General features: G+C 47.1%; 1 protein-coding gene across 1 annotated transcript in view; it reads left to right on the top strand.

The window, feature by feature from the left end:
• The window catches only part of LOC143275044 (uncharacterized), a 94,205-nt gene that overhangs the window by 31,753 nt on the left and 47,863 nt on the right, over positions 1–14,589 (top strand). The window contains exon 4 of the mRNA XM_076579111.1: positions 7,232–7,536. Coding sequence (XP_076435226.1) covers positions 7,232–7,536 — 305 coding nt within the window. The remainder of the gene's footprint in view (positions 1–7,231; positions 7,537–14,589) is intronic.

The raw sequence follows: 14,589 nt of genomic DNA, 5'->3' as shown, positions 1-14,589 counted from the left end.
GCACCATTCGACTGGTCGAGGATTAGCTTAGGTTGTGCTGTGATCTTGAGGGATTAGGGGTTGGGGACGTAAAATGGAATGCATGTGAATCCAAAGAGAGTTCTGTTAGAAACAAGGGCGACAGGTGTTTGTGTGTGTGTGACGTTGGTGTTTTTTTTTGGGGGGGGAAGGGTGGCTGGCCGGGGAGGGGGGGGGGGGGGGGGGGGGGGAGCTGCGTGCCTACCTCTTCCTTCCTTCCCGCCCTTACCCTCTCGTCATATTCTCAGGCACAGCCCTCAAAGCCTCGTGTTCTTAACCCCCCGCCCCCCCCTCTTATTATTTTGTTTGATTTTGTTTCCCCCATTTCCAGTTTCCGTATCACAGATAGAGAGATAGACAGAGAGAGAGAGAGAAATTCAGCTCGGTGGGACCGACTCCAATTCGTCGCACCACACACCTCCTCCACTGGTAGCACAACGGCATCGGTAGTAATCCCTCTTTTCCGCGCCACTCACTCACTGGCCAGTCGGCCCAGTGGATTTAGGGGGACGGGTGGAAGGGGTAAAGTGGGTGTGGATGGCGGTGGGGTGATTATTAGAAGTGGGTGGATGTGGGGAATTCCCACTGAGCAGTATTACTAACATCAGTGGTAGTAGTTTACAACAGAGTTCAGTAGGTTAGCCACGTTGCTTTGTTTTGGGTGGATTTGGGGGCTTGGTTGGTGGGAGGGGTGGATGGGGGGGTGGGGGGAGCGAGGGGGGCAGGATGGGGGGGGGGGTCATTTTTTTAGTTGGTTGGGATGGGTGGTTGTAGAAGCCCGAATTCGTGACCCCCTCACCCCCTCCACCCCCACCACCCACCCTCTCTGTTGCATTGCATGCTTCTATTCTCTTTTCTTCTCTGTCCTTCTCTCTGTTCTGTCTTCTCTGTTCTCCCCTCAGAGACGCTATAGTGTTGCGTCAGTGTTTGAGGAAGACGGAATCCCAAAATCAAACCGACTTGACAGGGTGGTATATAGTATAGGTGGTTTAGGCAGTAAGGGACTGACTGGTGGGTGGCAGAAATTGGCAGCAAGAGTGAATGGAAGGTCACTAGGGGGGTAGTGTGGGGAAAGATAGTGGGTGTTGAAAGGCAAAGAACACAGTGGCGTTATTTCATGCACAGAATTCCTTTTTGCCCCGTGATCAAAACGAATCATTAAAAAGTTATTTTATATGTGTATTATTTTAAAATAAATATTTTATTTTGTTTATGAAGGAATTGCCTACTCTGTATTTATTTATCTGTTTATTATTGTTCATTTGCCTCTCTTGTGTCGTTTTTGTTTGTTATCAAGGAAGGTGTGTGTGTACGTGTGTAAATGTTTGAAAATTGGATGTAAAAAAAAAAAAAATCGCTTTGATATATTTCATCAGAGCTTTTCTTTTTCTCTCCTCCCCCCCCCCCCTGCCCCCCATCGTTGGAGCTGTTTATTATGCAAGCTTTGTCATGTCTCACAATAATCGGATAATACTAGTATTTGTAAGTACTTAACAGCGTATCTTACTTGAGCATCGTAATAAGTACCCTAAAGAACTCGTTATTACACAGCCTAAGTATATAAGATATAAAAAGTATATATATAAAAAAAAAAAAATTCTTTTTTTCCCACCTTCTGACCAACATAAACTATACTACTATTGTGTACAGTTTGTTCACTGCGAGAAAAAAAAAAAAATATATATATATATATATTTCGCTCAAGCGAAACTGGTAAGTCTGGCTCCAAGCTGTGGGAGTTAGGATTTGGGGGCGAACCACAGAAAAGGGGACTGAACAGAAAGCCTGGAGAGAGAGAGAGAGAGAGAGCGAGAGAACTCCAAAACTCACAAAGGCTTAAGCTTTTGTTGTGTATTCGCCTCCCCCCCCCCCCCCACCCCCACCTCTCCCACGTCCCGCCCCACTCTTATTCCTAGCCCCCCACCCCACCCCTAACCGATGGACAACTGGAACGAGAGTTAGAAACTCAGCTCTCATGGCTTACATAGAACAACAGCATACTTGGGTTTGAGGAGTTAGGTGTGGCTTCGGGGTGGAGGTGGGGTGTGAGTTAGGTGTGGCTTCGGGGTGGAGGTGGGGTGTGGGGGTGGGGGGTCTCGATCACTCGCACAGAATCACTTCGCTTTTTTTTTTTTGCTTTTTTTTCTTTTCTTTTTTTTTTGTACTGAAGTCAGTGTGACCCATGAAAGTGAAAGCACCAAGGCGGCCTATGAACCACACACTCCTCCCACACACCTCCCTCCCCACACACCAATAAAACGTCTATAAAACGTATTAAACTGAAAACGGCCTTCGCATGTTCTCTCCATTCCTTGGTCTTCAAACACTAATTAGCCATCGCCCACTCCTCTCTCTCTCTCTCTCTCTCTCTCTCTCTCTGTCATTATGTGTGGGAGTTAGTAATGGTAAGCTAGTAATGTGGGCTTTGTGGGGGGAATATAATGTTGGCTGCCGTAAACTACGTTCCTATTCGGGATGATGGTGGGAAGGAGAGGTATTATTCTACGGCAGTCGGTTTATTTGAAAGTATAGGGGGGAATGGGGAAGGGTGGAACAGAAGGACTGGATGGATACAGTGGGGGGCCGGGGTGGGGGTGGGGTGGGGGGTCATTTCTGCTGTCGATTGTAGTTTGGCTTGGAGAGAATGTGGGCAGGGGTTCGTGGGGGAACGGCGGTGGTAGAGGAGTGGGAAGGGGGCAGGGATGGAGGGGGAAAAAAAAAAGAGCGTAAAAACAACAACAACAACAGCAACAAAAACCGATGACATGACGAACTGGGGAGAGAGAGATCAGGAATACAATAAAGTACAAAATACCAGATGATTTATGGTAATGCTATGGAAATTTGTTCTACACGGTACAAGAGAGAGAGAGAGAGACAAGCGAGGGGAGACAGAGAATGGGGAGGGGGTGTTAGTGTTTGAGAGAGAGAGAAAGAGAGAGTGAGTTTAGAAATACCAAGGCACAAAATACAAATGGTTTATTGTGCTTTTGAAGAACTTTTCATCGCACACGAACTTTGCACTTTATGAGAGAGAGTGATGTTCTTTGTCTTGGTCCCTGTTTGTCTTTGCCCCCCCCCCCCCCCCCCCCACAACCCCTCTCTCTCTCTTCCCAGCCCTTCCCTCACCCTCTCTTTTTAGCACTTGTTTTGCTTGCCATTTCGCATAGTTGTACAAAGTTTCTGTTTGATATAGTCAGTACTTTCTTTTTTCAAATTTCAATAATATGGGCTTAACCTACTCTGAAGTTTGTCCAACTGTGTAAACGAAAAAGCAAGTGGAGGGAGAGAAGGGGAGAGAGGGAGAGACACGTAGACAGAGAGATCGACACTTTAACGACTATGCTCATGTAGTAACTTCCATACTCTGCACCCAGCCCGCATCCTCGTGTGTTCAGTGAAAGGCAGGGCATAAATATCTTGAAAAGAAGACATGACTGACGTTGGAGCGTATATATATGACAGAATGCGTGATAGAATGATGAAGACAGGATTGACGTCGGAACGCACATGACAGAGCGTATGATTGAATAGAAGACATGATTAACGTTAGAGCGTATATGACAGAGCGCAGGATAGAACAGAGGAATAATTTACGTCGGAACGTAGAGCGCACGATGGAATAGAAGACGTGATTGACATCGGAACTTATCGATGGAGCGCATGATAGACTAGAGATATGATTTTCGTCGGGACGTGTATGATGGAGCGGACGATGGAATAGAAGACGTGATTTACGTCGGAACGTACCTGATAGAGCGCATGATAGGATAGAAGACATGATTTACGTCGGGATATATGTCATGTAGCTCATGACAGAAGACCTGGTTGACGATGGTGGGCATATTCTGATGGAATAGGAGACATGATTAACGTCGCAGCGTATATTGATTATGACAGAGCGTATGATAGAATAGAAGACGTCGATAAATTGAGATAGAGCGTCTGATGAACAGAAGACAGGATAGACGTTGGAGCGAATGATACATGATAGAGCGCCTGGTCGAATAGAGCGGAGTTTGTAATTATGTCAGACTGAAGGAGCAATACATGTTGGGGGGGGGCCGTACAGAGAGAATGGTGGTGGTGTGGTGGTATTGAGATCATGTTGGTTTTTTTGTTGTTGTTGTTTTCTTTCGGGAAGTTGTGGAAGTGTTAAGTCGTAGATCTGTCTCTTTCCTCTTCCCTCCCCGCCCCCCAGCCACTTCACTGTCTGTCTCTTTGCCTCTGTCTCCATCTCTCTCTCCCTATGTCTGTCTAAAGACGTTTGACCGGTTTATAATGTACATTATCATATGTGTGTAACATTCTACAAGCCGTATTCGCCTGTGTGTGTATTTATGTTTTGGCGGGGAAAAAAAATCATTGACGTTCAAACCCATTCGTTACCAATACCCAGCAGAATAAGTCTGACAAATATCATCATCGTAGTTACAGAAGGATCTCCGCCTTCACAAAGAAAACATCTCCGTGCAAACATTGTCACAAGAAATCGAGATTCCTCGGAAAGACACCCCAAAGAAGAAACTGTAAGCACCAAAAGAGAGAGAAAGAGAGAGAGAGAGCGCACACACACACACACACACACACACACACACACACACACATAATAAAGAAATAAAGAATACTTAAGAGAATAAAAGTTTCTGATTCTGGTATAAGCTGATAGGTCACGCCCGGGAAAAAAAAGTTTTGCGACGAAACGACCACAGTAAATTGAGATTCCACGAAACGCTGTGTCGAAGTAGAATCTGTAAGCAACAAAAAGAAAGTAGAATTATAAAATAAAAATAAAGAGAGAGAGAGGGGTGGGGTGGGGTTGGGGTCCGCTTTCTGGTACAAAGTGAATAGGTAAAAAAAAAAAAAAAAAGAAGAGAAAAAAGTTTTCCGCCGCGTAGTTCCTTGTTCCGTCATGTCTCGTCAAAAGTGGGTCAACCTCATTGTTCACACACACACACACACACACACACATATATATATATGTGTGTGTGTGTAAGTGCTGGTGCAGTTCGCGAGTTGTCACTGCTCGTACAATGAATAGGCAAAATAAGATAAAAGGCTGGGGAACAATACTGTACAATACAATAGAAGGGAGTGGCAGGGAACGCAAAGGCTGCTTGCAAACTGAGGAGTGCGCGAGCTAGTTAGCTTGAAGAACTTTGCAATGCAGTGCAGTCGGAGGGGGAAAAAAAAAAAAAAAAAAAAGCTCGGTGAGCTAATCAGCTCTTGCGTGGTGACCGACTTTTAATGACGGATGGCGACAGAACTACGTTATGGGGAAAGGGAGGGGTGGAGGAGGTGAAGTGCGTGTGACAACCTCCATTCTCACTCCCTTCCTCTCGTCAAACTCACATAGATGCGCACACAGACACACGTTGACACACACAGACAGATGCACTCTCAAACACACGTTGACACACACAGACCACACGTTGACACACACAGACACACACGTTGACACACACAGACACACACACACACACACACACACACACACACCCCTCCCTCCTTGTGTGTGCTGTCTGTACTCAAGAACAGAAAGCCAGGAACTCATTTTTGCTATTCGCGAGAACGAAGGGTGTTTTTCTCTCCATGGTTTTACGCTGATTGCTATAGCAACCGCGGGATCGGATGGGCCAGCAGCCATCCTCATATACTACTGGGCTGCTTGCTGCGTTGGGCTAATGATAAAGAGGTTTTTGATTTATCTCTTGTTAGCATAGGAGTTTGATATTCTGCTACTTCCCTTGAGTACGTGGAAGGGGGTGGGGGAGGGGGGTGGTAGGTTGCAAATTATTAACTTCTGCTCGGAAGACGGAGGGATTGGGGTTACAGGCATGATGCTAATTAGTACGCAACGTTATGGAGTGGGAGGGGGTGTGGGGGGGCAGGGGGAGAGATGAGGTGGGGTAGGGGACGTGTGGAGGGTGTGGTGCGTTGGAACAACAGTAATAATGTCTTCTTCGCTGCTTTGGAGCAGCTGACATTATCTTGTTGCAGGTGTAATTTTTTTTTTAATGAGAGAGAGAGAGAGAGCTGGGGTAGAGGAACAGGACTGGAGGACAAAGAGGGGGTGAGGGTGGAGGCAAGAGAGAGGGGGGGGGGGAGGTTTGCAGCGATAGCGATACGAAGGAACTGGCAACAACGGGGCTTGATGGAAATCAATGCATCAGCCTAGCAGAGCCAAGCGGAGGGAGAGAGAGAGGGTGGGAGGGGAGGGGGGAGATAGGGGGGGGGAGGGGTGAAGGGGGCTAGGATGAAAGATAGAGGCGATAGAAAGAGAGTGGCAATAACAAATTGATAATGCCTTCATTCCTTTAAAGAGGTTGGCAATGTCTTGTATGACTTCACAAGAGAGAGAGAGTTTGGGGGGGGGGGGGGGGGGGGGACACACACACACAAAGAGATTGAGAGAGAGAAGGGGGGAACTTTATTTCCATTTAGTACAGAATAGACAATAGTCTGGTATAAAACACTCCCTTCATCCCCAGAAACAATATTTACGAAGACATAGAAAACTACAAAAACGATGAATGTAGTAATACGCGTAGACAAAACCTCTATTCAAGGGATGCAGTGTTGCAGGTTGATTGGTCATACAGCTTTACTCTTTCTGTGTTTAAAAAAAAGAAAGAAAAAAAAGTGGGAGAGAAGAAAACCGAAAGATAGTTGGGACAGAAATACTTGGGGGGGGAGGGGGGGGGGGTGCATCATTTTTAACAGTCGTGCAGTGTAACGGGCACTGTAACGGAAACATAACTATTTTCTTGGCCACTGCCGCCTTTGAAAATAATGGGTCATGCCCGTTAAAAAATAATGGGTCATGTTTCTTGTTAACTACCACCCGATTGTTTTGTTGATGTTTTTTTTTTTAGCTACACCTCCTACACCCATCGTTAAAAATAATGGCCCCAGTCCATTGGAGCATTTTTGGGGGAATGTCGTTGGGCAGAGGAATTTGTTGATGACTGCTCGTTTCCCGTAATTGTGAAGCGGTGTGTGTGTGTGTGTGTGTGTGTGTGTGAGAGAGAGAGATACGTACGTTTTCCCTAAAGAAAGAAAGAAAAACAAAGATGTTATTTAATAGAAGGCCTCCACTAAGACTTCGTCATTCACTTTCATAAGGACATCTTGGTGAAAAGAAAAATAGGGAGGAAACGACAGAATAGAAACAGAAAATAAATAAATATATGCCATTTCTTTTTCGTTGCAGAGCGAGAGTCCCTCCCGGAAGCGACGCAAGACCTCAGCCGGGGCGGCGGCGCTGTATGACACGTTGGTGACAGGGGAGAGCACCCCTACCAGCTCCCCGTCCTCGGCCCTCCACCACCCCCACCTCTCGCTCCCCCACAACCCGCTGGACGCCCACCACCACCACCTGCCCCACCACCACCACCACCACCCCAGCGCCCCCCACCCGGCCCACCTCGACTCATTCCGCGACCACCACCAGCGGCGCCGCTCCTCCCTCTCCCAGCGCCGCCCGTCCGTGGGAACCGTCCTCGTGTCCAGGAGAAGGTCAGTGGATATGTTGGGTGTTAAGTTGGTTGTTCCCTCATGTTGTGTGTGGGTGAGGGAGTGTGTGTGGATATGTGTGGATTTGGGCTATTAGGTTGGGGGTAGTGTGAGGGTTGATTTGTCCAGTGGTAAGAGAGTGTTTGTGTGGATGGGTGAGGGCGTGTGTGTGGATGTGGGTTTGGTTGGAAGTGGGTTGGATTTTTTTTTTTTCCATGTGCCATTTTTCTTTATTGCTTTCCCATACTCTCTTCAAAATACAGGCAAGAGTTTCTTCAGACAATAAAGTCTGAAATCAGACTGAAGGAAGATTCAAAAAGTGGCAAAATTACAAAAGTTTTGTTGATAATAAAGGACATTGTGCGGAGATTTCCGACTGAAACAAAGTCTCAATCTCATCTTTTGAATAAGCAAAAATGAAGAAAGATATAAGAGATTTCAAGCCACCGGTTGCAAGTGGTGAAGGCAGTGGGGGGTGGGGGCACATCCCGTACTGAGCCCAACCACCACGAATAGGGGGACATTTTCTTGTTTCCTCCCCCACCCCTTCCCCTTTTTTTTGTCTCCGAAGCGTAACAGTCTTTATGAGCATAGTCCGGGTCCTTGTTTGTTTTTGTGAAACAGTTATCGTCATCACCAGATGTCATTCAGGATCTTGGTTCTTTCATCCGTATTTCGTTTTTCGTCCCACTCCCCACCCCACCCCGTTCCCATCCTTTCCCAGTTCTCTGTGTTGTTTGGTTTCTTGTCTTTGTGGTGGTGTCGTGAATGCCATGACTGTTCCTCCTGGTGGTCGTGTCTTTGACTTGGTTGACCCCCAGAGGAGGATAAGGAGGAGACGCACGTTATCTAATGGCAAAAACAAACGAACGTAGGTGTACACACACGCGTGCGCTTACGCAGGAACGCGCAGACACACTCGGGGACGCGCACACGCACACATACAAACACACACATCTGTGTGTGTGTGTGTGTGTGAGTGAGTATGTATTGCACTGAATGGTGATCAGCAAATGTTTTAGTGTGCATGGCCCATCAAAACAGAAAGTAGTGAGATGTCATCACCTTTTTCTCACATAGGCTTTCCTATTCACACTGTCCTCTTCTCATCACTTGACAACGGGCCTATGGTTCGAAACGTCGTATCTCACTAAACACAGAGGATTCATCCACCACTAAAAAAGTTTTTATAAACTTTAGTTTTTTGTCTTTGACACACATCTCTCTCTCTCTCTCTCTCTCTCTCTCTCTCTCTCCCTCTCCTCCTCCTCCTCCTCCTCCTCCCCCCCCCTCCCACCCTCACACAAGCACCACACGGACGGCAAGGAATGAAGGAAGACGCGTGTTCCCGTGACGTGCTGACTATTGTCACAAAAGTGCATCCTGTATCATAGAATCATCCTGCTCTCCCACGGATCGGAAACGATGTGTCCCTGTCTGTGTGTCTCCGTCTCTCTCTATCTGTCTCTCATTCTCTTTCTTGTGTTTTCTTCCATCGTCCCCCCCCCCCCCCCCCCCTCTCTCTTTCTTTCTCCTCTGTCTTCTTCTCTTTCTCGGCCTCCGTTGTTTGCTTTGTCCATATTTCTTGTCTCTCTCACCGCTAAAACTCCTTTCTCTGCCTCTGTCTCTGTCTCCGTCCCATACCCACCCATCTCTGCCACGCTCTCTCTCATCGCACCCCTCTCTCGCCTCTGCAGTCTTCTGTCATTTGGTCTCTGTTTCTCAATCTGTTTGATCTCTCTCTCTCTCTCTCTGAGACTCACTCTCTCTCCTTCCCCTTTCTGTTCCCCTCCCCTCCATTCTCTATCTCATTTTGTTTTCGTGCATTATTCTCTCTCTCTCTTTCACTCTCGCGCTCTCTCCTCCTCCCTCCCTCCCTCCCTTTCTTTTCCTCCCTCACTATTATACCTCCTCCTCTCAAACTCTTTTCATAAGATAGGTCGATAGAAGGGTTGGTGTGTGGAGATGGTGGAAGTGGGTGAGCCAACGACGTTGACAGAACAAGAACAGCACAGATAGATAACCCGGTGGGGGTGGGGGGTCCAGGTGACTTCCTGTCTGCATGTGGCCAAAGAGAGTTCGAAAATACGGACTGGATAAAATCTTAATCCGTGTGTGTGTGTGTGTGTGTGTGTGTGTGTGTGAGAGAGAGAGAGAGAAATAGGTCAGTCACCCTCTTCCCCCCATCTAGCTGGTCCATCCCATCCGTCAACTATAGTAAGTACACTCTTCCTCACCAACTGACTACAGACAAGTTCTTTGTGTGTGTGTGTGTGTGTGTGTGTCTTGTCGGTCTCTTTAAACTTTTTCTCAGCATCTCGCTTTCTCTTTCTCTCTGTTTCGCAGTTTGTCACCCAGTCTCTCTGTCATTCTCTGTCTCTGTTTCTCCACACACACACCCCCCCCCCTCCCTTATTTCTACCCACCTCAGCCCTACCCCTCCACCCCTGACCCCCGCTCCTGTTTCTGACGAACACACATAACAGATGTACACACGCGTGCGCGTGCTCGCGCGCACACACACACACACACACACACACACACACGTTTTTGTTGTCTTGTATACTGCTGACATTGCTGACAGCCAACCCACGCCAGAAGAGACAAGACAGTTCACAAAGCGTACAGTGTGTAGTGAACATAACTGACGTGAGTTGAGAAGTGTGTTAATATATGTTACTATACAAGTCCGTGGGTATACGTGATGTATGCGTTCTAGTTGGCTTTTGCTTAGGTGGGGGAGATAGACAGAGAGATGGGACAGGGGGGGGGGGGGGGGGGGGGGGGAGAGAAGGGGGAGTTGGGAGCTGGGCGTGGGGCGGAGGAGGTTTGTGTTGATCCGTGTATAGGATTAGACCAGAATTCGAACAGTTGACGCAAACGCAACATCACATCACATGTGTGTCATCAGTTGTTTTTTTGTTGTTGTTGGGTTGTTGTTTTTTGTCACACACACTCGCACACACTCACAATGCACAAGCACATTGCACAAGCACATTGTCAGCAACTTTTGTGGAAGTTCGGCGGTGTTGATGTCATTGTGTATGGATTTCTCTTTTACATGTGTGTCACTGATTCGCTTGTCAGTTTGTCTGTCTGCTCTGTATTTCTCTCTCTGTTTCTCTTTTTGTCCTTCTCTCAGTCTCTGTCTGTCTGTCTGTCTCTCTCTTCCTGGGCACCACCACCACCCACCCCCGCCCTCCCATGCAGCGTGTGAACGATTTTTTTTTTTTTTTCATCTCTCTAGTACCATCACATTTCTCAGCGGAATACCGCTATTTTTGCACGTGTTGACATACACACATACATGTATACACTCGTGTACTCAGCAAGCACACTGGACAAGTGAGTACCATATTAAGCGGAACTGAGCTCTCTCCGCACTCAGCGATGTCACGTGACAATATACACGTACGTTTTCTCCTCTGTGTGTGTGTGTGTGTGTGTGTGATCAGCTGCCTCTCCTCGCGCTTTGGCGATGATGATGATTGAATATAATAAGAAAGACTTGGGTGGGGTTGCTGCAAGTCCTTAAGCTCAACAAGGCACGATGTTATCTGCACGCAGCCTCAAGCGCGCGCATTGTGTGTGTGTGTGTGTGTGTGTGTGTGTGTACTTTAGAAATACAGTGAGCATGCATGCAACCTTACATGTACCTCTCTCTGCGCGTTGGGTTACGCTGCTGGTCAGGCATCTGCTTGGCAGATGTGGTGTAGCGTATATGGATTTGTCCGAACGCAGTGACGCCTCCTTGAGCTACTGAAGCTGAAACTGAAACTCTCTTTCCCCATACACACACATGAAAAGCTGCATTTGAGCACACACACAAACCCAGTACGCACACTTGGCACGTACGAAGGTGATGGACACCCATGTGACTCGCGCGCGCGCGCACACACACACACACACACACACACACACATTTTAAAACACACATACTCACGCATGCGTCATCATTTATTAGCTAAATTATTTTTAGGCGTCGTAGTGTAAAAATAACCAAAAGTAACGTGATGGTCGAGGTCTTGAGTCTGACAGGAGAGAGAGAGAGAGAGAGAGAGAGATTTCACTGTGGTTGATTCTGAGATCATCGTTCAGACTAAAAATGAAAATCTCACACAAGCGCGTGCGCACGCGCGCACATATGCACACTCACATATTTCACAGGCAAACAGACTAACACTTTTTTTCAGTGACACACACTCTCTTTCTCTGTTTCTCAGTCTCTGTCTCTCTGTCTCCCTCCATTTCTCTCCCCCCCCCCCCCCAACCCCCCCAACACACTCTCTCTCTCTCTCTCTCTCTCATAGAACATAGACCTTCGAGTCCCCCCACGGTTTTTATGTCATTTCTTCTTTTTGTTTCAAGAGCTTAATTTTTTTTTTTTTTTTTCAAAAAGATATCTCCCAGCAGAGATCGACCACCTGTCCTGAAGCCAGAGACCCCGAAGACCCAGTGGGTGATTGGCGCTGAAAGGGAAAGGTGTGCATGCGTATGTGGGGGGGGGGGGGTGGGGTATGGGTATGGATGTGGGGTATGGTGTGCTGTGAAGTGGGTGGCGGATGGGGTAGAGAGGAGGTAAGGCAACAGAGCCACCTGTTTAGGGTTTTGAACATTTGCATTGCCACGACGAATCGCACTCACGAATGACTGGAAGAATGAGGGACTGACAATTGTGTCGTGAAGTCGCTGTCCTCTTTCTTCTTCTTTCCCCTCCCATTTTTTCCTCCTCCTCCTTCTTTTTTAATCTTTTCCCCCCCGTTGCAAGGTGCTTCGTTCGACCCACAAGGCAGACAGGGAAAAAGAGGACAGGTGGCATGAGAGGGTGCACATGAGGGTTTGGAGGAGGTTGTCGTCCTTTTTTTTTTTTTTCTTTCTGTGTGTGTGTGTGTGTGTGTGTGTGTGAAGTTTCTCCGTCTCTTTCTCTGTTGAATTCCCTCGGTTTCTATGGCCCCTCCAAGTCTGGGGCCCTGTATCTCCCATCTTCATCACCTGTGGGTTTTGTGTGTGTGTGTGTGTGTGTGTGAAGCTTTGATGGAGGACAGGGTGTATGTCTGATGAGGACGGTAATAAGAGTCGAGGAGGTGTGTGGGAGGTGGGAGGGGGTGGAAGGATGGGAGGCGGGTGGTTAACTGAGAGTGGTGTGGTTGAAAATAGTATAGTGAGAGTGGTTTTGGGGTGGGGCATTGTGCAGAATAAAACAAACAAAAAAAAGTTGGAAAAAAAATCCTGCTTCCTCCCTGCTACATCTGTACACACCCTCATGTCTTTCACCAATCTTAGCCAACCCAACCCCATCTCTCTCTCTCTCTCTCTCTCTCTCTCTCTGGTATGGTTTTGTTATATAAAAAAAAAAAAGTTTAAGCTGTGTTGATAAAAAAATATTATATAAATAATTATATATATAAATTTATTGCAGCCATCTAAGGTAAAGAGTGCACACACACACACACGCACGTACGCGTGCGCGCTTTTACGCACGCATTCACACACACACACACACACACACACACACACACACACACACACACACACACACACACACACACAAGGTCAGAACGGTCGAGAAGGCGGATCAGGTACTTAATCAATGGTCATGATTATTTTGCTGGTCGTGATCACTGCCACGTTAGTCTTCATGTTGACACTGACACTCCCGGCACACGTAAACAGGATAAGATACTGGATTAGTTTGTAATAACCGTCTTGTTATTAATTTGTCGAATAAGCAGTGTTGCAGTTTGTGCGAAATGATACGTCTTAGCTGATGATTATACGAGGTTTGTTTTTCATTAGCTTCATTAGGGGGTCGGGGGGTCAGGTGTCCTTTTGTTTGTTTTTTTGTTTTGTTTTCTGAATTCCCAGTCACACCCACAACATGGGTTTTCAAAGAAGAAGAAAAAAAGTAAGCTGGGTGAATTCAGCGTTAGTGAAACACGCTTGGAAGGGGAAAGAGAGAGAGAGAGAAACACAACATGAGAAAGTAAAAAAGAGAGACAGGCAGGATGTGAGAGAGAGATAGAGGGAGATAAATAACGTGTGTGTGTGTGTGTGTGTCAGTGTGTGTGACAAGAGACAGAAAGTTTCTTTCTTCTACTTCAGCTGTACTTTTGAGCAAGTTGGTAGTGAGTGGTGTACCACTACACGTCAGTTATAGTCGGAAGTGCGTAAGGCTCAAGCCAAGCCAAGCCCCCCCCACCTCCCCACCCTCCCTCCCCCGCGCACACCACACGGTCTGAAAGAAGTATAGTAGGAAAAAAAAAAAGAAGGGAAAGCTAAAGAAAGACGGGACAACCAGTGGGTCACCATGCATGAATAAAACACAAAGAGGGGTGTGGGGGTGAGGGGAATGCGGGGGCTGGGTGATAGGTGACTGGGCCTTTTCTTTTTATTTTTTATTTTTTTCTCTTCCTTTTCTTTTCCCCAAGCCTCGGTGTATATATATATATATGTGTGTGTGTATGGAGATACTGTAGCCCTGAGGTTAGACAGAAACATGGACGATGTATGTGTGTGTGTGTGGGGTGATCATTGGGGGTGGGTGGGGGGTGCCTGTCTGTCTGTCTCCTGTACGTTCGTTCGTCTCGTCCGTTCTTTTCTTTAGTTTCAAATCGTTTCGCTCTCAGTGGTATATATATATATATACGTACGTATAAATGTCTGTCTGTTCCCGTCTCTTGCAGGTCCGTCTGTCTCTCTCTATCTCTGTCTCCATCTCCACATTTCTCTATCCCCCCCCCCGCCCCCCAAACCCCTCCTCTCTCTCTCTCTCTCTCCCTCTCTCTCTCTCTCTCTCCCTCTCATTCATTGTCCCGAAATACCAGGGAGAGCCATGAAGCAGTCATGCTTGTAGGGAGGGAGTGTCCATCTCTTGGAAAGAATAGAAATTTATAGCGCGCACACACACGCACGTACGCACGCACGCACGCACGCACACACACACACACACACACACACACACACACACACACACACAGGGAACCCCACAATAGGAACCCCACATAGGCACAAGCGGGCTTCTTGAGTACAAAACGAAACAAGAAGAAAAAGAAAAAG

The sequence above is a fragment of the Babylonia areolata genome, chromosome 2 (assembly GCF_041734735.1).
Source record: "Babylonia areolata isolate BAREFJ2019XMU chromosome 2, ASM4173473v1, whole genome shotgun sequence".
Classification (NCBI taxonomy): domain Eukaryota; kingdom Metazoa; phylum Mollusca; class Gastropoda; order Neogastropoda; family Buccinidae; genus Babylonia; species Babylonia areolata.
The sequence above is the reverse complement of the archived record's forward strand: the minus strand, read 5'-3'. Positions and strand labels throughout refer to the sequence as shown.